General features: G+C 41.9%; 1 protein-coding gene across 5 annotated transcripts in view; it reads left to right on the plus strand.

Moving 5' to 3' along the window:
- The window catches only part of SLC24A2 (solute carrier family 24 member 2), a 118,155-nt gene that overhangs the window by 72,540 nt on the left and 22,680 nt on the right, over window positions 1-22,935 (plus strand). For 3 of the 5 annotated variants that reach the window (XM_057432930.1, XM_057432932.1, XM_057432931.1), the window contains 2 exons: window positions 6,892-6,942; window positions 21,496-21,591. In XM_057432930.1, the coding sequence (XP_057288913.1) occupies window positions 6,892-6,942; window positions 21,496-21,591 (147 nt within the window). The remainder of the gene's footprint in view (window positions 1-6,891; window positions 6,943-21,495; window positions 21,592-22,935) is intronic. The other 2 variants (XM_057432933.1, XM_057432934.1) reach the window with 1 other exon arrangement.

Below are 22,935 nucleotides of genomic sequence, written 5' to 3' on the forward strand. Positions count from 1 at the left end.
TCACACTCCAATTTGATAAAATTGCAGTAAACTAATTAGAATAAAAGCAGACGACTTTAATAAGATTATTATCAGGACAAAAACACCTACAATAAGAAACAGAGTAAGGACACGTGAGGAGAGAGAACAGGAATAGAAGATTTGAGATTTAAAGACAAGATGAAAGGTAACCACATGTGTTTTTAGAGCTCAGATGCACAAAGTATTACATAATTTAGTTACTCCCAGTGTACTGCCTACTGGTCAAGTACCTGAAAGTCTTCATTCATATGGTTTTCTTTATTTGCTTAGGACAGTTAATAAAGCAGCACTGGTAGCAGCATAATCCAAGAAGATGTAATTCTAAAATGCATGCAACTGTTACTTTTTACTATGTTACTCAGATCCGAAAGAAGCTGCTTTGTATTTTCCACTGCACCAGCTCAGGGACAAAGCCTCTATTCTGCAAGAACCGTAAAAATGTGTCTACAACATTCAATTATAAACTGCAGAGAAGAAAAAGTCTTTTGCTTTTGAAAACAGCATTTCTTTTCCCTCCTCTTCCTTCCGCAGTCATAATACATACGAAGTCCAACAGCAGTCCCAGTCTATCTCAAATGGGGTCTAAGTATGAGAAGGTTAAGAAGTTTATGGAGTTCATAAAAGGCGGCAATCAAAATTAAGATGAGGTTCTCCAAGAAAAAATTAATTCAAGAGAAAATCCTTTCTTTTTAAAATTCACAATGCCTGATACCCTTCAGTTTGTGGGATTATTTGTGTTTTGCCTCAAATAGTCTTATGTTCAAAGCCATTATCATAGAATCAACTATGTTGAAAAGACTTTTAAGATCATCAAGTCCAACTGCTACTCCAGCACTGCCAAGTCCACCACTAAACCATGTCACTAAGGACCTTATCTACATGGTTTTTGTGGGCATTTCTGGGGATGGTGTTTCCACCACTTCCCTGGACATTCTGTTCCAATGCTTGATCACTCTTTTAGTGAAGAAATTTTTCCTAATTTCCAATCTAAACCTCCTCTGGTGCAGCTTGAGGCCGTCACCTCTTGTCCTATCTCTTGTTACTTGGGAGAAGAGACCAGCCACTTCCTCCATACATCCTCCTTTCAGGTAGTTATAGAGAACAATAGAGTTCCTCCTTAAGCATTACTTCTCCACACTACACAACCCCAGTTCCCTCTTTTATTAGAGATCTGCTAGAGGTTAGGACTCTCATTTTATACCTGTAATGTTAATCTCTACTACATCTTTCAGAAGTTTTTAGCACTGAGAGTTCTTTGTTCCTAATCTAACATCACTGATGAAACCAAATCAAGCTTTGATTCCAATTTAGATTAGGTAGCCACTACAATTTATCTAGGAAGACTTTTGATGTGGCTTCTTGTTTTATTTATGGATGAGTCTCTGATCATCTAATTGAATTTTCTCAAGACCTTGACAGCTAGAGGAAACAGTAAAGATTAGGGAAAGACAAGCTAGTCCTTCTTGATGTTATAATATGAATTCCTCTATGTTCTTTGGAGTAACTCCTCAGCCTTCTTTTAAAAAAAATGCAATTAAGAAAAAGGAGATTCTTTTAAGTCTGTTGACAATAGAAAGTACAAATCAGAGGTCATGTCAAAAAGATTCAAAGGGGAACAGTGGATTACCAAATTAATGTCCTTGATTATCAGGAACTTGCTGACTTTCAGAATTATGTATGCAGCCTCTTACACAAAAAATCACTTCTGTTTCCAATAGTTTGTTAGGCTTCCTGTCTGCAGTCTTTCTGATAATTATTTGCTGGGTTTTAAGTTGCAGTTCTTGGCTGCATGCTCATACTCAATTTCATTATCAGTTTTGAGGCTTTACTCTCTCATTTCACTTCTCCCTTATATCTTACATATTTAACCTTTTGTTAGGTTCAATTTATGGGTATGAAAACTCAGGAAAAATATACACTTTCCATCTGCTTGCTCCAGAATGCCTCATAAGTCCTTTTAAGCTGAGCTCCCACTGGTGCTCATACAGAATTATGCCTTACACCTTCATTATTGTGGAAGTCAAACACTAGGAAGGTCGAGTAAATACAATGGTGGATTTGCACTGAAAGTTCAGGGATTGTCTTCAGTAGTTTCTTTTTAGCAATTTTGTTTTGAATAAAAGATCTGTCAAATTTGAAGCTGTTTAATTACCGTGGAGAATTTTTTGTGACATGAATTGTCATACAAATATGGTTTTTATGCAAAGCGAAAATGTTACGCTTATCAAAAAAAACCATAATGCATTTGTTTTGAGAGTATGAGTATGCATTCTTCATGAAGGGGTACATATGTCTAGCAATGCAAGTTACTATCTAAAACAGCTGTCTTATTTCGAGAAACTCTGAGCAAGGATTATTTCCAAAACAGAAATACTGGCATGCTCTCCTATGGCAGCACTTTTTTAACTGCTTAAAAAGCAGAAATGTTTTATCACAGACTGTACCTACAATACTTAGTGAGTGAATGTTGAAAATAAACTGAGTAATTAGGTATATTGTTTCACAGAATGGTAGAATCACAGAATAGTTTGGTTTGGAAGAGACCTTTAAAGGTTGTCTAGTCCAACCCATCCTGCAATGAGCAGGGACATCTTCAGTTAGATCAGGTCGCTCCAAGACCCATCTAGCCTGAATATTTCCAGGGATGGGGTGTCTACCACCTCTGGGCAACCTATTCCAGTGTCTCACCACCCTCACAGTGAAAAATTTCTTCTTTACATCTACTCTAAATCTAGCCTCTTTTATTTTAAAACAATTACTCCTTGTCCTATTACACTAGGTTCCACTAAAAATTTTGTTCCCATCTTTTTTCTATTCTCCTTCTAAGTACTGAAAGGCTCAAATGAGGCATTCCCAGAGCCTTCTCTTCTCCAGGCTGAATAATCCAATTCTCTCAGTCTTTTCTTATATGAGAGGTGTTCTATCCCCCTGATCATTTCTGTGGCCCTCCTAGGGACCCTCTCCAGCAGGTCTTTCCTGTACTGAGGACTCCAGAGCTGGACACTGTACTCCTTGTGGAGTCTTGCCAGAGCAGAGCTGGTGGGCAGAATCACCTCCCTGCACTGCTGGTTACAATTCTTTTGATGCAGCTCAAGGTACAGTTGGCTTTCTGGGCTGTGAGCACACACTGCTGGCTCATGTTCAGTTTCTCATCCACAGGTACCCACAAGTCCCTCTCTGCAGCACTGCTCTCAATCCTTTCATTCCCCAGCCTATATTGACAGGTTACCTCTGACCCAGGTGCAGGACCTTGCACTTGGCCTTGTTGAACCTCATGCGGTTCCCATGGGCGCACTTGAGCTTGTTCAGGTTCCTCTGGATAGCATTCATCTCTTGGGTGTGCCGACAGTACCACTCAGCTTCAGGTCATCTGCAGACTTGCTGATGACACACTCCATCTTAGTGTCTGTGTCATTTATGATGATATTAAACAGTACTGATCCCATTATGGACCCTGGAGGACAGTGATCACTTGTCACTGATCTCCATCCAGACATTGACCCACTGACCACTAAATCTCTTGAATGTGACCATCTAACCAAACAGTCTATCTGTCAAATTCACGTCTCCAATTTAGAGAGAAGGGTGTTGTTGGAGACCATGCCAAAGGCATCACAGAAGTCCAGACAGATGGCAGCTGTAGCTCTTCCTTTGTCCGCTGATGTAGTCACTTCATCAAAGAAGGCCTGCTAGGTTGGTCAGACAAGACTTGCTGCTGGCAAAACCATGTTTCAAATGTAGTTATGTGATTTGAAATTAAAAATAATGTAGCACTTTTAACTAACATTATTCTTGTTTACTTTGACATGATGTGGTACCTACATACACAGAAGAGAACAGTAGGTAATAAGGCAAACGTAATCCTTCAGGAGTGTCAGACAGGATTATCAGGAACCCTCTGTTCTTTTCTTGTGTAAAAATATGCCGAACAGAAAAAATAAATTCAATGACTGTCACTGTTGAGGATCAGCTGTTAAGCTGCATCCTTCATACTTCTTGTTTCATGTGACCAGCAGGGATACAGATACTGGCTGTCAGTCTGGGAACACATAGCATGTTCATGAAACTGGAATTGTCGAATTTTAGTAGTGTTGGATTTGGGTTGTTTTTTTTTTTTTTCACGTACCCTTTATCACAGTATTTCAGATTTCCAGTTCCATTTAGAATCTTTTTTTTTTTAAAGCTGAGAACTTTTTCCAAGGCTATATTATTTTAAAAAAGTACTTCAATTCAGTTTACTTAGAGTCATATTGAACAGAATCTTATTCTTTAAAAAAATAAATGCCAAAGATCAGATTTTACAGCAGAAGCCAGTAAAATATATTTGAGTCAGACTGTATAAAAGCAGACCTTCCATGTTGCTGAGCAACGCTGACCCGAGTGATCTTGAAATCCACAAAATAATTCATATGAATATGTGCAGCTGATGTTTTCTGGCATCATCATTGTGCATTGCAGTCAGTGGGCTGGTGATTGTATAAAATGTTCTGCTCTGGGTATAGGACTATAAAGGCTTTGAGGAATGCAATCACCAGTAAGATTAGAGTTTTCCTGGAAATAATTTTGCTAACTGCAAGAATTAACCTAGTTTAATCCTTGGCATGTTGAATTGCTGAAGTGCTCAGAATATGATTATCATCAGCGTCATACACTCTCATGCATCTCTTTATTTCTTTTCTCTTTCATCTCTGCAGAAGTTCAGAGTGTCCTTTTTTCTTCCCTGTTTTTCTTGTATCTCTCACTTCAGATGGGAAGCAGATCTAAATCGGATTGCCATTATATCAAGTGCCCTGCCTTTCTGCTGCTGCTTTTATTTGCTATGGAGATACAGCATAATTCATGATTGTTGTTGGATGCCTCTGAAACCTCTTCTGCTTCATCTATTAGATCAGAGGCCTCATGCTCATAATCATTCTGTTAATTCTTAAATTTGTTGCTATGGTAGAAACTTCTTCTCAACTTTGTCCTTCTGCATCCCCATTCTGACTCCGTGATTTATACATCCCCTACCTGGCAGTGTTGTCTCCTGCATGTACTTCCATTTCCCTGATTACTATTGCACTCCTTTTGGCATATGTTTTCTACTCCTTCCTCATACTCCAGCGGATGAATCACCCCAGTTCTAGGAAAGTGGACCCCAGACACATCAAGGCAAATATCAGTAAGTTGAAGCAAAGGTGCTGGCTGTAGAGTTACCAGATACTGAGCCCTAATTAAACAGCACATGTGGTCCCAAATGCTTGTATGCAGGGAAGACCATACAGAAGTTACTGGGAACTCTTCCCAGGTAAGCAATTCAAATCTTTAAGAAAAATGTCAAGATGGTAGGACAATAGCTTCTCTTATGTAAAAACAGCTACGAAGATTATTTTGCAACCCTAGGAACATTTTTACAAAAGAGCATATGTGTTCTACATCATTATAAAGCAATATATTAAAATATGTCTTTAAATGACAGCTTCATTTGCTTTAGGAGAGACTTGGAGTACTGTCATATTCTATTGGGTATAATTACATGCAAGTAAGACACTACATTGTATGAGCAAGAGTACATAAGTATTTGTAACTGGTTTTGATAAAGTATGTCTATGAAAAAATCATAAGAGTCCAATCATAATTATTTTTAAAATGTAGCAATGCTAATATCCTGTATTTTTTTAGTTACATGTCATAAAGTGTTCTGTGTCTCTGCAAATGAAGTAAGAAATGTTCATTTGGCAGATTCAGGTATCTGCAAATAGGTTAAAAAACAAAGGACTTTTCAAAGTGTCAGATTTGCATATCAGCACAGCATTTTACCCTTAAAAACTAATAGCCAGACTTCTATTGAAATTAACCTGTGTAGAAAAGTATTGAATAATCATGAGGTGTATAGGCTAAAAACAAAGTAATTGGACAGCATTTGTACATTTAAGTGCTTTATCTGATTCATAAGCATGAAGAGAGAATATTTCCAAGGAAAACACTGTACTTCTGGAACTGTTTAGTATTAATGTTTACACCTCTCAAAGGTTAGATGCTCAGAAGATCATTTGTAAGGCTTTACATAAAATAATGAGTGAAATCATCCACAAATTCCATATACAAATCATTTAGAAATTCTTTCTTGAGCTGAATTTTAATTTTTCCTGTTTTGTAGACCGACATTAGTTACTGTCTTTTATATATATGTTTATACATATAGCAACATCTAAAGAAAAAAATATTTTCAATCAAGATTGTATCACACAGAAAAATAATAGTAGCCTTAAAGATCTGGAGATCTCTGCATTCCATTCTTTTCTCTGCCTTGCTAGAACAGAGTAATGCAGTATCATCAGATCTATTTAATTTTTAATTCAGGTCTCATGCCAGCCAATGCAATAAATACTTTTTTTCTGATTTCACAAGTGGCAAAAGTTGTTGCATTAAAAAAAACCTCTAAAGCAAGTCAACATCAGCACTGGTTTGTGGAAGCATTATGAACAGTTCCTTAGGTTATATGCTTTGAGAATTTTTTATTTGATTTGGATGCATAAATATTTGAGTGCTTGACCTGGGGAATGTTTAAAGAACTTAGTTTCCAAAGTTCATGCTGATTAGGTAGTGCCAATATTTATTTTATTTCCTACATGAGGCAAAAAATTGGTAGGCTAAATTTTAGATTTCAGTGCTTCTGTATATCACTTTAGCAAGTTACTTATTTAAAGCCAGTGACTTGTGAAATTTCAGGAGGGGAAGGCACTGCCATTTCTGTAATCTGTCTTTCACTGTGCTGCAGAATTTTTTGTATAATCACTGTTTGAGTTTATGAAGCACATGCAAAAACATGTACATTTCTTGAATGTCTGCTGGTTCCTTATCTTTGTGTCTTTTACTGTGATGTTGTAGAGCTTGGATCATATGGAAACCTAAAATATTATGACACAATGACTGAAGAAGGTAAGAAATATTTTAGAATTGTTTGTATGAGCTTTTTAAGCCCCTTCTATGTGTTTATTTCTTTTCTTCATTTTTCATAGTCCTATTTTCAGTTTCTCCATTTTTCAAAAACTCCTTTTTGCATGTCTTCATTGATGGTGCAATCAATTATGGCTCTTTTTTCAGGTTTTTGTTTTCAGCATTTCAGTTTTGCTATTTCAGATAAGGAAATACAATTAAATGCTTTTATTAAGAAACATACATGCAAAGCCAAACTTACAAATTACACAGCATAATATAAAATCAATTGTAGATGCTTATTTTATGCTCTGTTTTCCAGTGCATTCAGAAAGATGAATTAACTTATGAAAGTTCAATCATTCAGTTTGAGAACAAATATTAAGGGACTTCAGTTTAATGTTTTATTCAAAAGTAATGAACAAACTTTAAAAAATAGACATGACTGTTCCTGGGGTATTAATTGTATGCTTAATTGCCATGCAAAAATTATACAGTTTAAAACCCTGATTCTAGCAATCAAGAAGGAAGTAATTAAGAGCCTGAATCAAGGCTCAGTGAAATCTCAGGAATTTTTTCTGCTGACTCAAAAGCACTGCAGTTTATTACACTAATTCAGGAAAGCAGTTAATTCTGTACAGGATTTCCAACACATGCTTTCAGTCCTAGTGCAGTCAGCATTTCTATGATTTGGAAGTTTTTCTGGATCAAGACCTGATTATTTGTAGGATCAAAGCCTCTTGTCCAGCTCTCTGATTATAATGCCAGACAGATGGTTTCACAGGTGTTCAGTTTAGGGTCAGAGGATAAAGGTAAGCCTGAGGCCTGTGGAAAAGTTAGCTGCTCTTCCCACTTATTTTTAATGCTGGGGATATAAGGCAAATAACTTAATTCACTGTTTTTAAAACCACGGTTATTTACTAGTTTAGATTATTCTTGAAGTTGAAAAGTTTTTAAGAAAACCTCTATTATATGACTTACTTGTGATCATTTCTCCAGGGCATAACAAAAACTATCTCCCATTGTCTGTATCTGGTGTTGATACTCAAATATAACCGTAATATTCTGGGGATGGCTGTAGGAGATGGTTCTTTGCACTTTGTGCCTGATATTGGCAGATACTCATTACTTCTGTAGCAGGCATGAGCTTATCGGGCAGTCCAGCCTCACCATCCTCCTTTGCCCAGACCCACCATCTGAGGGCAAGTGGTGGTATCTCTGTTGCTTAAATACTCATCTCAAGCACCTGAAATAAGTCATTAGCCCAGGTCAATTAGACACAGCTACCAGAGCTAAAGCTTTTGCAGTATGTTTTATCTCAGTCTTCATTACAAACAAGATGTGAAGTTCAGTTCTCATTGTAAGCAGAGTCTGGTATGTTAAGGTTTTTATTTTTATGCTAAAGTATTAAATCTATCATTTAAAAAATAGTCACTGTCTTAGTAGCCTTCTGATGTTCGTAAATACTCCATTGTCAGTTAAATGTAGCTGTTTGTGGGAAAATACCCATACAAGTAGGATACATCCCAGAAGTATTTCAATAAAAGTGTGCTGTGTTTTGAACTTGCTGTTTGGATCTTCAGAAATATAATCACATTCACTACGCATCATGCTTATTTGCATTATCTGTTTTCCTCTTTCTCTTCCTTCTTTTGACTGGCCTTTTTATACATTTTGTATATACATTGTTAGTCACAAGAACATGTAAACCCAGTTACAAATATGTGGATTTTTTTCTAATGTAGTACATTGTCGTGGTTTAAACCCAGTCAGGTAACTCGTTCACTCACTCCCAGCGAGTGGTGCCGAGCCGACAACAATCGAGGTCCGTGTCTGTCTCCCCCCCCCCTGCACCGGGGCTCTCCCCTTCCCCACTCCCGGAGGAACAGGGAGGAGGATCGAGAGAGTGCAACTCCTACGGGTTGAGACAAGAACAGTCCAGCAACAAACCACCACCGCTACTATCAGTTAAAACAATGATAAGGGAAAATAACAAGAGAAGAGAATACGATACCACCGGCCAAGAAACGAGTTCCACCCGGAAGCCCCTGTCCTTCCGGGTAACTCCCAGTTACCCCCCACCCCGGGCATGACGTGCTGTGGTATGGAATACCTCCCCGGCTAGCCCGGGTCAGGCGCCCCGTCTCTGCCTCCCCACAGCTTCCCCTCCTCCCTGGCAGAGCATGAGCCTCACAGAGTCCTTGGTCAGGATAAACATCACCCAGCAACAACCGAAAACATCGGCTTCACCAACACTGTTCTCAAACTAGAAGTCAGAACACAGCACTGCACCAGCTAACACAAAGGAAAAAACATGACTGCTACTGCTGAACCCAGGACATTATCCACCCCTTATTCCATACCATTCACGTCGTGCTCAGATCCCACATTTTCAATACACCATCGCTCTCCCACATATATACATCCATATACATACAGACCAAGAGGAAAAAATCATTTTCTTAGTGCATGGACCAATCCCTATAATGCTGCCGAGTCCATTCGGTCCATGATGTTCCAAGTTCATTCTCTGTTGGGATGATGGCTGGAGGGAAGTCAGGGCCAGTCGCTGGTGACCTGGAGACATCTAGTTGATGGGCTATAAAAGCATTACACAGCAGGCAACAGCATACAATTGAGTTCACTGGCTGTTTTCCCCTAAAATCAAATCCCCTTGAGGTATACATCGGACTTCCCCATCTTCCCGCATTACCCACCAAGTATATCCAGGTCCCTGAGCAAAAGCAATCCCACGAGTGGGTTTGCCTTTACCTGAAGCAGGAATAACCCAGACTGTCTTCCCCAGCAAATTCTTCATATGCACCACGGGAACTTTGTCCCCCTCTACAATATGTAAAAGTTCTGACTGGGCTGGGCCAGCCCTGTTGGCAGATCCTCTGGTGTTGACCAACCAGGTGGCCTTTGGTAAATGTGTATCCCAATGCTTGAAAGTTCCCCCACCCATCGCTCTCAGTGTAGTTTTTAACAGCCCATTGTACCGTTCGATTTTCCCAGAGGCTGGTGCATGGTAGGGGATGTGATACACCCACTCAATGCCATGCTCTTTGGCCCAAATATCTATAAGGTTATTCCGGAAATGAGTCCCATTGTCTGACTCAATTCTCTCTGGGGTGCCGTGTCGCCACAAAATCTGTTTCTCAAGGCCCAGGATGGTGTTCCGGGCAGTGGCATGGGGCACAGCGTATGTTTCCAGCCACCCGGTGGTTGCTTCCACCATGGTAAGCACATGGCGCTTGCCTTGGCGGGTTGGTGGCAGTGTGATATAGTCAATCTGCCAGGCCTCCCCATATTTATACTTCAACCATCGTCCTCCATACCAAAGAGGCTTTATGTTGCCAATCTAAGTCCATCTGAGCCACTTCAATCTTAGCCGCTTTATCCACTTGTTGGTTGTTCCGGTGTTCCTCAGTGGCCCGACTCTTGGGTACATGGGCATCTACATGACGTACTTTCACCACCAGGTTCTGCACCCGGGCAGCAATATCTTTCCACAGGGCAGCAGCCCAGATGGGTTTACCTCTGCGTTGCCAGTTGCTCTGCTTCCATTGCTTCAACCACTCCCACAGGGCATTTGCCACCATCCATGAGTCAGTATAGAGATAAAGTACTGGCCACTTTTCTCGTTCAGCAATGTCCAGGGCCAGCTGGATGGCTTTCACCTCCACAAACTGACTCGATTCACCCTCTCCTTCAGCAGTTTCTGCAACTTGTCATCCAGGACTCCATACAGCTGCCTTCCATCTCCGATGCTTTCCCACAATACGGCAAGAGCCATCAGTAAACAAGGCATACTGCTTTTCACTTTCTGACAGTTTATTATATGGTGGGGCCTCTTCAGCACGCACCACCTCCTCCTCTGGTGACATTCCGAAATCTTTGCCCTCTGGCCAGTCCATGATGACTTCTAGAATGCCTGGACGACTGGGATTTCCTATTCGAGTTCGTTGTGTAATTAGTGCAGCCCATTTACTCCATGTAGCATCAGTTGCATGATGTGTAGAGGAGACCCTGCCTTTGAACATCCAGCCCAGCACGGGCAGCCGGGGTGCCAGGAGGAGCTGTGCTTCAGTGCCAATCACTTCCGAAGCAGCTCGAACCCCTTCATAGGCTGCCAGTATCTCTTTCTCAGTTGGGGTATAGCTGGCCTCAGATCCTTTGTATCCCCAACTCCAAAAGCCGAGGGGTCGACCTCGAGTCTCCCCTGGAGCTTTCTGCCAGAGGCTCCAGGTAGGACCGTTCTCCCCAGCTGCAGTGTACAGCACATTTTTTACATCTGGCCTGGTCCGGACTGGTCCAAGGGCTACTGCATGAACTATCTCGCGTTTAATTTGCTCAAAGGCTTGTTGCTGCTCAGGGCACCATTTAAAATCATTCTTCTTCTGGGTCACATGATAGAGAGGGCTTACAATCGAACTGTAATTTGGGATGTGCATTCTCCAGAACCCCACTGCACCCAAGAAAGCTTGCGTTTCTTTCTTATTAGTTGGTGGAGACATTGCTGTTATCTTGTTGATCACATCTGTGGGGATCTGTCTACGTCCATCTTGCCGTTTTATTCCCCAAAATTGAATCTCCTGTGCAGGTCCCTTGACCTTACTCCGTTTTATGGCAAAACCAGCTTTCAGCAGGATTTGGATTATTTTCCTCCCTTTCTCAAAGACTTCTTCCGCTGTATCGCCCCACACAATAATGTCATCAATGTATTGCAGGTGTTCTGGAGCTTGCCCCTGTTCCAGTGCAGTCTGGATCAGTCCATGGCAAATGGTAGGGCTGTGTTTCCACCCCTGGGGCAGTCGGTTCCAAGTGAATTAGACACCCCTCCAAGTAAAAGCAAACTGTGGCCTGCACTCTGCTGCCAAAGGAATGGAGAAAAATGCATTGGCAATATCAATCGTGGCATACCACTTGGCTGCCTTTGACTCTAGTTCATACTGAAGTTCTAGCATGTCCGGTACGGCAGCACTCAATGGTGGTGTGACTTCATTCAGGCCACGATAGTCTACTGTTAGTCTCCATTCTCCATTAGACTTTCGCACTGGCCATATGGGGCTATTGAAGGGTGAGCGGGTCCTGCTGATCACCCCCTGACTCTCCAGTCTATGGATCAGCTGATGGATGGGAATCAGGGAGTCTCGGTTGGTGCGATATTGCCGCCGGTGCACTGTTGTGGTCGCAATTGGCACTTGTTGTTCTTCAACTTTCAGCAACCCCACAGCAGAGGGATCTTCTGAGAGACCAGGCAAGGTGGACAGCTGCTCAATTTCCTCAGTCTCCACAGCAGCAATACCAAAAGCCCACCGGTACCCTTTTGGGTCTTTGAAGTACCCTCTCTTGAGGCAGTCTATGCCGAGGATGCATGGAGCCTCTGGACCAGTCACAATAGGGTGCTTTTGCCACTCCCTCCCAGTCAGGCTGATTTCAGCCTCCAGCACAGTCAACTCTTGGGATCCTCCTGTTACTCCAGAAATATAGATGGGTTCCACCCCTTGACAGCTTGATGGCATCAGGGTACACTGTGCACCGGTATCTACTAGAGCCTTATACTTCTGTGGGACTGATGTGCCAGGCCATCTGATCCACACAGTCCAGTAAATCCGATTGTCCCCTACCTCCACCTGGCTGGAGGCAGGGCCCCTCTAATGGTCGTCACAGCATTGGACACTTAAGTCGTGTTGAAAGGGATTATTCTTCATTATCACAGGAGCTGGAGTAAAATCAGCTCTTCCACTCCATCTGGGAAACTGCTCGCCAGAGACTGAAGCCGTAGCTCTCATGGGACGATCAGTCTTGGCCCTTGCTCCCCTCTTCAGTTCACTCACCCGTTCCTCCAAAGCTGAAGTAGGTTTTCCATCCCACTTTGTCATGTCTTCTCCGTGATCCAGCAGGTAAAACCATAGGGTACCCCGTGGCGTATACCTTCTGTATCTCCTCTCTTGAACAATAGGACGTCTTTTGTTAATAGCTGAGACGTGTGTTGGTACACGTGAGGAGCTGGATAAATCAGATAGATCGTCCCTCAATTTGTCGAGGTCCTGGGACAGTTTTTCCACAGCTGAGATGATGGAAGGAGTGAGATTGTCTTCGAACTCTCGGAGTTTATGAACCATTTCATCCACTGTTAGTGGTACTATGTCATTCCAGGTCACTGTTGCCAATGAATGGGCATATGATGACGGTGCATTTCGTGTAAGTTTTCGCCACATGGGTCGTGTACATTCAACTTCATCTGGATCTATAGGTGTATCCCTGTTATTCGGCTTGATGTGATAGATCATCTCTACGATGGCCGATTCCCTCAGAGACTGGATGCCTTTGTCTATAGTAGTCCACTTGGCCGAATGACTCGTAACATCGTCCTTGTACGGAAACCTTTCTTTCACAGCTGCCAAGAGCCTCCTCCAAAGGCTGAGGGACTTTTTCTCTCTTGCAATTGCTTTGTCAATTCCCCCTTCTCTAGCAAGTGATCCCAGCTGCTTGGCTTCTGTACCTTCTAGTTCGTGACCATCGGCCCCATTGTCCCAGCATCGGAGTAACCAGGTGATGATGTGCTCCCCTGGTTGACGGGTAAAATCTTTTCGCATATTCCGCAGCTCGGTTGAGGTTCGAGGTCGAGAAGTTACCTCTTCTTCTTCTTCTTCGTCATGTGATGATGACTCCTGATCAGATTCTGGACCGGGTGGTGAATTCATTGGTTCTTCATCTCGCTTCACCCTTTTTGCCTCCTTTTTGCTTGTTCTCTTGCGTACAGGGGCAACTGATATTGGTACGAATTGGTCCTCTGGTTTGGCTGCAGTGATTATCACTGTGGTTTGAGTAGCGACTGTACTTGTTGCTGGGGGTGGTGTAGCTACCGTGCTTGGAGCTGGGGTAACCGCGCTGTCTGTTGCAGTTGAAGTTTGAGCAGCTGCTGTACTTGCCACTGGGGTAGCTGCGCAGTTCATTGCAGCCAAAGTTTGAGTAGCGACTGTCACTTTGCCCTCAAATCCGCCGACATTCTTTTCCTTTTGAAGGTGCTGGATAGTGTTGAACAAGGCCCTGTAAGCATAGGCCAAGACCCAGCACGTTGCCGTGATTTGTCCATCTCTGGTATGGCCAGAATGACCACACACCTCATTTAAGTGTTTTACTAATTCTTCTGGATTTTGCAGTTGTTCGGTAGTGAAATTCCAAAATACTGGAGGGGCCCACTGACCTAGATACTTGCCCATACTATCCCACACACCCTGCCACTCATGGCTGTCCAGCCTCTGGGAAAATCTCTCGGTCCTCCTACATCGTCGTTTGACCCCAGACAAGACCCAAACCTGAATCTGCTTAACTCTTGAAATCAGTAGTGGGCAAAACACACTCTGTATGCGTGTTAGCATGGTGATTCCCATCACCATCAGCAAACAAGTCTCAACAGCATTAAAAGGCCATTCAAAAAATTCAAAACTCTCAAATGTAAATGGTCTGGGGGGACGACTAGGAGGGTAAAAGGATGTCTCCTTCACAGGTTGAGCACCTGAGAAGGAGAAAAAAGATGTGTAATTGCTAAGCACCTCCATCATATACCTCCCAAAGTATAAAGGTGGTGACCACACTGGGAACATAAGCCAGATCAGTTTCATGATCAATGATTCTATTGTATTACAAGTCATTACCATAAAGTACAATGGGATAAAAACCTTAGCCCAAGCCCCACACTTGAAAAACACTAATACAGCAAATACCGGATGGACGTAAGATATGGTATACTGAAACTGTGAGATCAAGAGGAAAAACCTTGAGAGCCAATAAATCAGCATTGTGACGAGTGACTATCAATCCAGTCAGATCTGTTCTTATCTCAACCCCTCGTGCCCCACGTTGGGCGCCAAAAAGAACTGTCATGGTTTAAACCCAGTCAGGTAACTTGTTCACTCACTCCCAGCGAGTGGTGCCGAGCCGACAACAATCGAGGTCCGTGTCCGTCTCCCCCCCCCCCCCCCTGCACCGGGGCTCTCCCCTTCCCCGCTCCCGGAGGAACAGGGAGGAGGATCGAGAGAGTGCAACTCCTACAGGTTGAGACAAGAACAGTCCAGCAACAAATCACCACCGCTACTATCAGTTAAAACAATGATAAGGGAAAATAACAAGGGAAGAGAATACGATACCACCGGCCAAGAAACGAGTTCCACCCGGAAGCCCCTGTCCTTCCGGGTAACTCCCAGTTACCCCCCACCCCGGGCATGACGTGCTGTGGTATGGAATACCTCCCAGGCTAGCCCGGGTCAGGCGCCCCGTCTCTGCCTCCCCACAGCTTCCCCTCCTCCCTGGCAGAGCATGAGCCTCACAGAGTCCTTGGTCAGGGTAAACATCACCCAGCAACAACCGAAAACTTCGGCTTCACCAACACTGTTCTCAAACTAGAAGTCAAAACACAGCACTGCACCAGTTAACACAAAGGAAAAAAACATGACTGCTACTGCTGAACCCAGGGCATACATCCTTACCTCCATGTCCTCAAACCCTGAGTGAAGGTAGGTAGTCCTCCAGTGGAGAAGTACAGGCACATCTATTCTTGTTGCAGCCTCAGAACAGAGACAAGAAGTAAAAGTTAGGTCCCAACACTTAACCTAACAGCCAGAGTGCCATTGTGCTCTGTATCTTACAAGCTGATGTCTATTGTTGAATTTGCTCTTATTTGGTCTGAAAGTGACTAAATAAACTGCAGATTAATCAGGCCAAACTGGGAGAGAAAATATACCCTACCCTGGGAAGAGACCCTCACAGTAATTTGTGCTATCAGATCACCTCCACCTACAGCCTCTAAGGTGACAAAATTACATACATTTTCATTTGATGCTTCTGCGGGATTTTAAAATTGAAGGAGAAAGCGCATGAGGTGGATTTCTGAAATTGATCAGTTGTGACCCACTAGTTGTGTTCCACAACTGGCCACAAGCAGGAATGATAGGTACAGTTCAGATTGCTCCAAAGGTACAGATTTGACAGGTTCAAACTCATGAAAACTTGGTGATAGCTGCATAGATGTAGTAATATGTGCTTGATACTGAAAACTAGGCAAAAGGTAATGATTTTTTTTTTAATTAGTGAATTTCTGAAGATAAACTATTTTCCCATCAAATCAAAAGCTTTCCTGACCCAGGGAATCTGTAGTCTACAATTTAGATTGTAGTCAAAAGATTGGTTTTTAAATATATCCTTGATCAGGAGGAGAATCTCTGCCAACTGATGCCAGCTGGAGATACTCATGCAGATCAAGGCATATCTATGTTATACAATACTAATTTGCTTGTATATATTCAAATAAAACTAATTAGGTTTTAAGCTACCTTCTTTGCTGGTCACCTGACCTTGATCTCCTGTTCCTTCTACCCCATTCTTTGTAAATTAAAATGAATTGCAAAATCCATCTGAGTTCAGTGAATCTAGGTTAATTAAGAATTTTCTGCATCAGCCTATCCTATTTTGAGTCCATGGAATCACAAATATTCATTCACCTAAACTCTTAGGGTACCCCATGGTGGGAAAATTACTCTTAGCTAGTCAAACCCATAGTACCACATAGGACTGTTAAAGAAGAAACATAAGCTCCTACTTTCTCCTAGAAATAAGAACAGCAACATAAGAGTCCTATGGAATATTTTATTTATCCCATCTAAAGATGAGAAAAAAGGCTTGAGAGAAGATCTAAGATGAGAACTTTGGGAGTTTCTGTAAATTTGAATGATTCAGAAATATCCTGAGCTGGTCCTTTTTCCTGTGGCTCTGTGCTTCACCTTTATAGAATCATAGAATCGTTAGGGTTGGAAAGGACCTTAAGATCATCTAGTTCCAACCCCGCTGCTGTGGGCACGGACACCTTATGCTAAATCACATCACCCAAGGCCTCATCCAGCCTGGTCTTGAACACCGCCAGGGATGGAGCATTCACAACCTCCCTGGGCAACCCATTCCAGTGCCTCACCACCCTAATAGGAAAGAATTTCCTTCTTATATCCAACCTAAACTTCCCCTTTAAGTTTTAACCCGTTACCCCTTGTCCTGTCACTACAGTCTCTAATGAAGAGTCCCTCTCCAGCATCCCTATAGGCCCCCTTCAGATACTGGAAGGCTGCTATGAGGTCTCCACGCAGCCTTCTCTTCTCAGGGTGAGCAGCCCCAACTTCCTCAGCCTGTCTTCATGCAGGAGGTGCTCCAGTCCCCTGATCATCCTCGTGGTCCTTCTCTGGACTTGTTCCAACAGTTCCATGTCCTTTTTATGTTGAGGACACCAGAACTGCACACAATACTCCAAGTGAGGTCTCACGAGCGCAGAGTAGAGGGGCAGGATCACCTCCTTCGACCTGCTGGTCACACTCCTTTTGATGCAGCCCAGGATATGGTTGGCTTTCTGGGCTGCAAGCGCACACTGAAGCTGGCTCATGTTCAGTTTCTCATCGACCAACACCCCCAGGTCCTTCTCCGCAGGGCTGCTCTGAATCTCCTCTCTGCCCAACCTGTAGCTGTGCCTGGGATTGCTCTGACCCAGGTGTAGGACCTTGCACTTGTCATGGTTAAACTTCATCAGGTTGGCATCAGCCCACCTCACAAGCATGTCAAGGTCCCTCTGGATGGCATTCCTTCCCTCCAGTGTATCAACTGAACCACACAGCTTGGTGTCACCGGCAAACTTGCTGAGGGCGCACTCAATCCCACTGTCCATGTCAGCGACAAAGATGTTGAGCAAGACTGGTCCCAACACCGATCCCTGAGGGACACCACTCGTTACTGGTCTTCAGCTGGACATTGAGCCATTGACCACAACTCTTTGCTGAACAAGTTTTGGTTTGTTGTGGAGGAGAAAAACACCAGGAAAAAGGAGGGAGGCGTTATATCTCTGCTGGTTTCTTACATCTCACTGTCTTCATGCAGACTAGTACTACTGCTTTCCTCAGTTCCATGCTTTTCATAGTCAATATTATGTCTTTTGATCATTTCCTGACCCTGTGTTTTACCTACACTGAGTGAATCAAATGGAAGGCCATGGTGTAAAACAATGTAAGCTGAACCATGTATGTACTGAGAAATACAAATGAACCAAAACACAGTTCTATTTCAAATGTTGAAGTGAATTTCCATGACAGTGACTTATAAATGTGGAACAGTCTCTGGAATGAAGCAGTACAACTTACGATGTTAAAAGTCAAGGTAAGAAATTCTTCCTAAGGATGGGGAGGAGGCTTTTGGAAATATGAAAAAAAATGAAAACAACTTCAATTAAGCTAATCTAAAACAGTGTGCATCTCTGTGGAGACAGTTTCTTTGCAATTCAACAATGGCTCAAGCTTTTTCTATTAAAAAAAATTTAAACCATTTCAGTCAGCCTCAAACAAAAATTTAGAATATCCTTACACAATTCTGCATCATTTTAATGAACTTTTTTAGTCGAAATTTAAGTTACAAGGTCCTACAGCATCCTGGAGACATGGTAGAAACATGGATGGTTCAGCATTCAGAAAATGTCTCAGTTACATCATTTACATTGCTTGCAAAAAATACATTTGTGTATTTGGGGCATCACAAGCCAAATTCTCAAGTATACATAGCTGAGCTGGAGTCTGAAACCTAAAGCAATCCTTTGTCAAACTGATGTACATGTTCTATGAAAATTATGCTGGCATCTTTTAGTATCTACACATGTCTGGATAAGCACTTCCCAAGTGCCCATAGTGTTTCAAAAGAAGCTAGGAATAGACTTGATTCTTGGCATTTCAGCTTAACTATTTGGAAATAGGATTTGCATATTTTCCTCTGTTTTTTTCTTTCTTCTATCTGGTATCGCAAGCAATTCCCTTTCTTTCTCTTTTTTCCTTTCTTTAACTCTTTGTTTCTTCTTCAACTCTTTGTTTCTTCTTCACTTTCTAACAAAAATCTCTGCCACTGACCCTGTGCACTGAAATAAAGAGGTGGCTTGCTATTTGTTATTGTGGTTTAAGGTTAGATAATCTTCTGCAGGCAATTTTACTCTAGGTGACATGTACCAAAAAAGGTAATCTTTGCAATGTATTGTGAATGGCTAATTATTTTTTTGGAACATGATGAGTTAGTGAAAAGATAGGGACTGCTAAAAAGACAGTACTGCTTATCAAATCTTTGTGGCATTTTTATTACTTTCCAGGTGATTTTCTGTTGACAAATTCCACTTCCCAGCAAATGATAGCTGCTAGTCTCTGTGGACTGTGCATATGTTTCTTCACATACAAAAGTGTTGGTGCAGGGGGTTGAAGCTCCCATTTGTGAGAGGGAAGAGGGGATTTCTTTCTTGACTAATCATTTATTTTTGTGTGTCTTTTGGTTTAGCTTGGAAATAGTCACTGTTATCCAACTGAGTTAACTGTGACTTCTCACTGTCACTTCCTACCGTTACTCAATTTTGTGATTCCTTTGAAATATCTTTTGTTCTTGAGCCTGTGCTGGTTTTGCTGCAGAACACCAACAGTTTTCAACGGATTTTTTTAACTGAAGATGGAGAACTAAAACTGCCCTGTGTAGTAATTAGTTGTCTTAATTAGAAGTGTACTGGTGATAGCGTTTTTAATTAGAAGTGTACTATATTCACCAGTTACATTTTTTTGAATGTTTAAAAAAGACTTACAGAGCAATAGCAGTGAGGGTAACAATAAAGAAGGGCAGATATATCATCTTTCTACACTGCACAAACTGTCATAAGCTGTCCAAAGAGTCCTTACATAGAAAAATAAACCACTGTAGAGGAAGGATTAAATTAATTTCACTTAAAATTTGCCATCTTTGACATGACCTAGGTTGAATGTGTCATTTGGACTCAGTGGTCAATAAACAGTGAGAGGACCTGAGGCCTGGCTTGGGATGGAATGAGTTGCTGCGGAAACAGTCTAGACTAAGAGCTGCATGGTTAACCTCATAGAAGACAAAAAGCACCTGTCAGATTGAAAAGAAAATTTACCTTTGAGAAGCTGTATTGAAATCCCATGTTCTGGAGATTTCTTCTTCCCCCTCTGAAGTATATGTAGAAATCACAGACACATAGTTAAGTCCAAAGTGACACAGCTGACCACAATCACCATCATGCTATATAAGTGTTTTTCTGAAATTCTGTGTTATGATACTGAGACCTTAAACTACTTTAGTTTGTTTATAACAGCTTAATTTGTCTGTATTCATAGAATCATAGAACAGAATCATAGGATACTTAGGGTTGGAAAGGACCTTAAGATCATCTAGTTCCAACCCCCCGCTGCCATGGGCAGGGACACCTCACACTAAACCAGGCTACCCAAGGCTCTGTCCATCCTGGCCTTGAACACTGCCAGGGATGGAGCATTCACAACTTCCTTGAGCAACCTATTCCAGTGCCTCACCATCCTAACAGTAAAGAACTTCTTCCTTATATCCAAGCTAAACTTCCCCTGTTTAAGTTTTAACCCATTACCCCTTGTCCTGTCACTACAGTCCCTAATGAACAGTCCCTCCCCAGCATCCCTATAGGCCCCTTTCAGATACTGGAAGGCTGCTATGAGGTCTCCATGCAGTCTTCTCTTCTGGAGGCTGAACAGCCCCAACTTTCTCAGCCTGTCTTCATACGGGAGGTGCTCCAGTCCCCTGATAATCCTCATGACCCTCCTCTGGACTTGTTCCAACAGTTCCATGTCTTTCTTATGTTGAGGACACCAGAACTGCACACAATATTCCAAGCAAGGTCTCACAAGAGCAGAGTAGAGGGGCAGGATCACCTCCTTCGACCTGCTGGTCACGCTTCTTTTGATGCAGCCCAGGACAGGTTGGCTTTCTGGGCTGCAAGCGCACACTGAAGCCAGCTCATGTTCAGTTTCTCATCAACCAACACCCCCAAGTCCTTCTCCACAGGGCTGCTCTGAATCTCCTCTCTGCCCAACCTGTAGCTGTGCCTGGGATTGCTCGGACCTTGCACTTGTCATGGTTAAACTTCATCAGGTTGGCATCAGCCCACCTCACAAGTGTGTCAAGGTCCCTCTGGATGGCATTCCTTCCCTCCAGTGTATCAACCGAACCACACAGCTTGGTGTCATCGGCAAACTTGCTGAGGGCGCACTCAATCCCACTGTCCATGTCAGCGACAAAGATGTTGAGCAAGACTGGTCCCAACACCGATCCCTGAGGGACACCACTCGTTACTGGTCTCCAGCTGGACATTGAGCCATTGACCACAACTCTTTGCATGCAGCCAAACTCATCTTCTGTTTAGCTTGAAATCCTACGCTGGCAGTTTTATAGGTAGAACTTTACTGACTGCTTTCAAAGAAAAATAATAGCATTTGTTCTCAATTTCTTGTTCAATTTCTTGCTGAATTCTCATAACAGAAAAAAATCCATTTAAAAAAAAAAAGGAGAAAAGTATACATGAAAACATCAGGTAGTTTTAGTAACATTTGCTGTTTGAGGAGGGATGGCAGTGGATTATATGCACTGATTTATGGAGCCTAAGCTGTAGCAAAGGAACTTTGCATCTCAAAATGGCTGCATTTAAATAATGAAAATGCTTTCTTTTAGGAAAGTTCAAGGAAAGGGCCTCAATTCTGCATAAGATCGCCAAAAAGAAATGCCAGGTGGAAGACAGTGAAAGGCAAAATGGAGCTGCTAATCATGGTGAGTGCAGCAGTACAGATTTATCAGCTGTTTCTGAGGGCCTTTTTAACTGTTTTATTTTGCTTGAAAATCCTTAGGGATTACTTTCTCCTTCTACTTCATTTATGCTATGTTAGTAAAAACTTCTGATTCCCTGTGCAAAAGAGTATAAAACTTCTGGATGGGATGGGAGCTAAGTGTAAGAATAGAAAGTCAGTTAAGGCTTTTAAAGCCCCCTGGCAGGGCTGGATAGGAAAAAAGCAATGCTAATTTTGGATATGTATTGAAGTTACAGAAATAGACAAAAGTTACTCACAGCTTATATGTGATAATTTAAATAATTTATTGAGCTGCTCTAGGAGAATATGTGTTTCATGTGATACCATCCTTGTCACAAAAGAAACAACCTTTATACTATTTGCTTCCAAAATCAAGCAGTTGGATGGGACAGCCATAATGTTGGCTGTGGGGTTAAGAGACAGCACACATGCACAGAAATAGTTACAAGCTGTCTGGCACTCCACTGTGGCTGTGATCTTGAATTTTTAATTTAGAAGAATCTTAGGACAGGAGTAACGCAACCAGACAGCTGCATTTACTTCTGTACACAAAAGCACACCATGAAGCATGTTGAACTTGGGTTAGGCATTTCATATTGCTATTCCCAATAACTTTATGTTGTCCAAGGGACATATTTACAGAAATAATTCCTGTTTAGAGATTCTGTGATAGTCAGAGAGTAAATTTGATTCTGTGATAGTCAGAGAGTAAATTTGAATAAATTGCCATCAGAAACTAAAGGCCCAATTTTATCCCTTTAATTCCTGTAAAAGTTTAGAACAAGGACTACAGGCTTCTATTTTAAAGATCATCCTCTGTTATTGGATGTTATTAGACTATCTATTTACTCTTTTCCCACATTTTTGCATAAGAAGGAACATGAGTACAGCTTGGAAATTACTAATTGCAGGGGTTACTGTGTTATAAAATTTCTATCTCACTGAATATATCCCCTTGCCTGTAAATGCAACATGCTGCCTTCTTTAATGTCTGGGGAGAATGCTCTGTGTCACTTTTTACCTGAAGGATTAGTTTCAGTGGGTCTAGCATAAAAAAAGAGCATTGAATATTGCAAAGAATGTACATTTTTCTAGGACATGAGCACTAGTAGAATCGTTTCTTTAAATGCAAGCTGACCACTCAAAAGAATTTTATTAAAATGTGTACTGGTCAAATGGAAGACAAAATTTTTGTCTCTTTTAAAAGCAAATATTGGTCCATCATCAGTATTTGATGGTTTACTTATACTCAATATATGACAGCAGTTTCACTAATAGATTTGTTACTTAATATTGTGTTCTGTTT

The sequence above is a fragment of the Pezoporus wallicus genome, unplaced genomic scaffold (assembly GCF_028554395.1).
Source record: "Pezoporus wallicus isolate ANWC-B61680 ecotype Strahan unplaced genomic scaffold, APGP_CSIRO_Pwel_v1 contig_2910, whole genome shotgun sequence".
Taxonomy (NCBI): Eukaryota; Metazoa; Chordata; class Aves; order Psittaciformes; family Psittacidae; genus Pezoporus; species Pezoporus wallicus.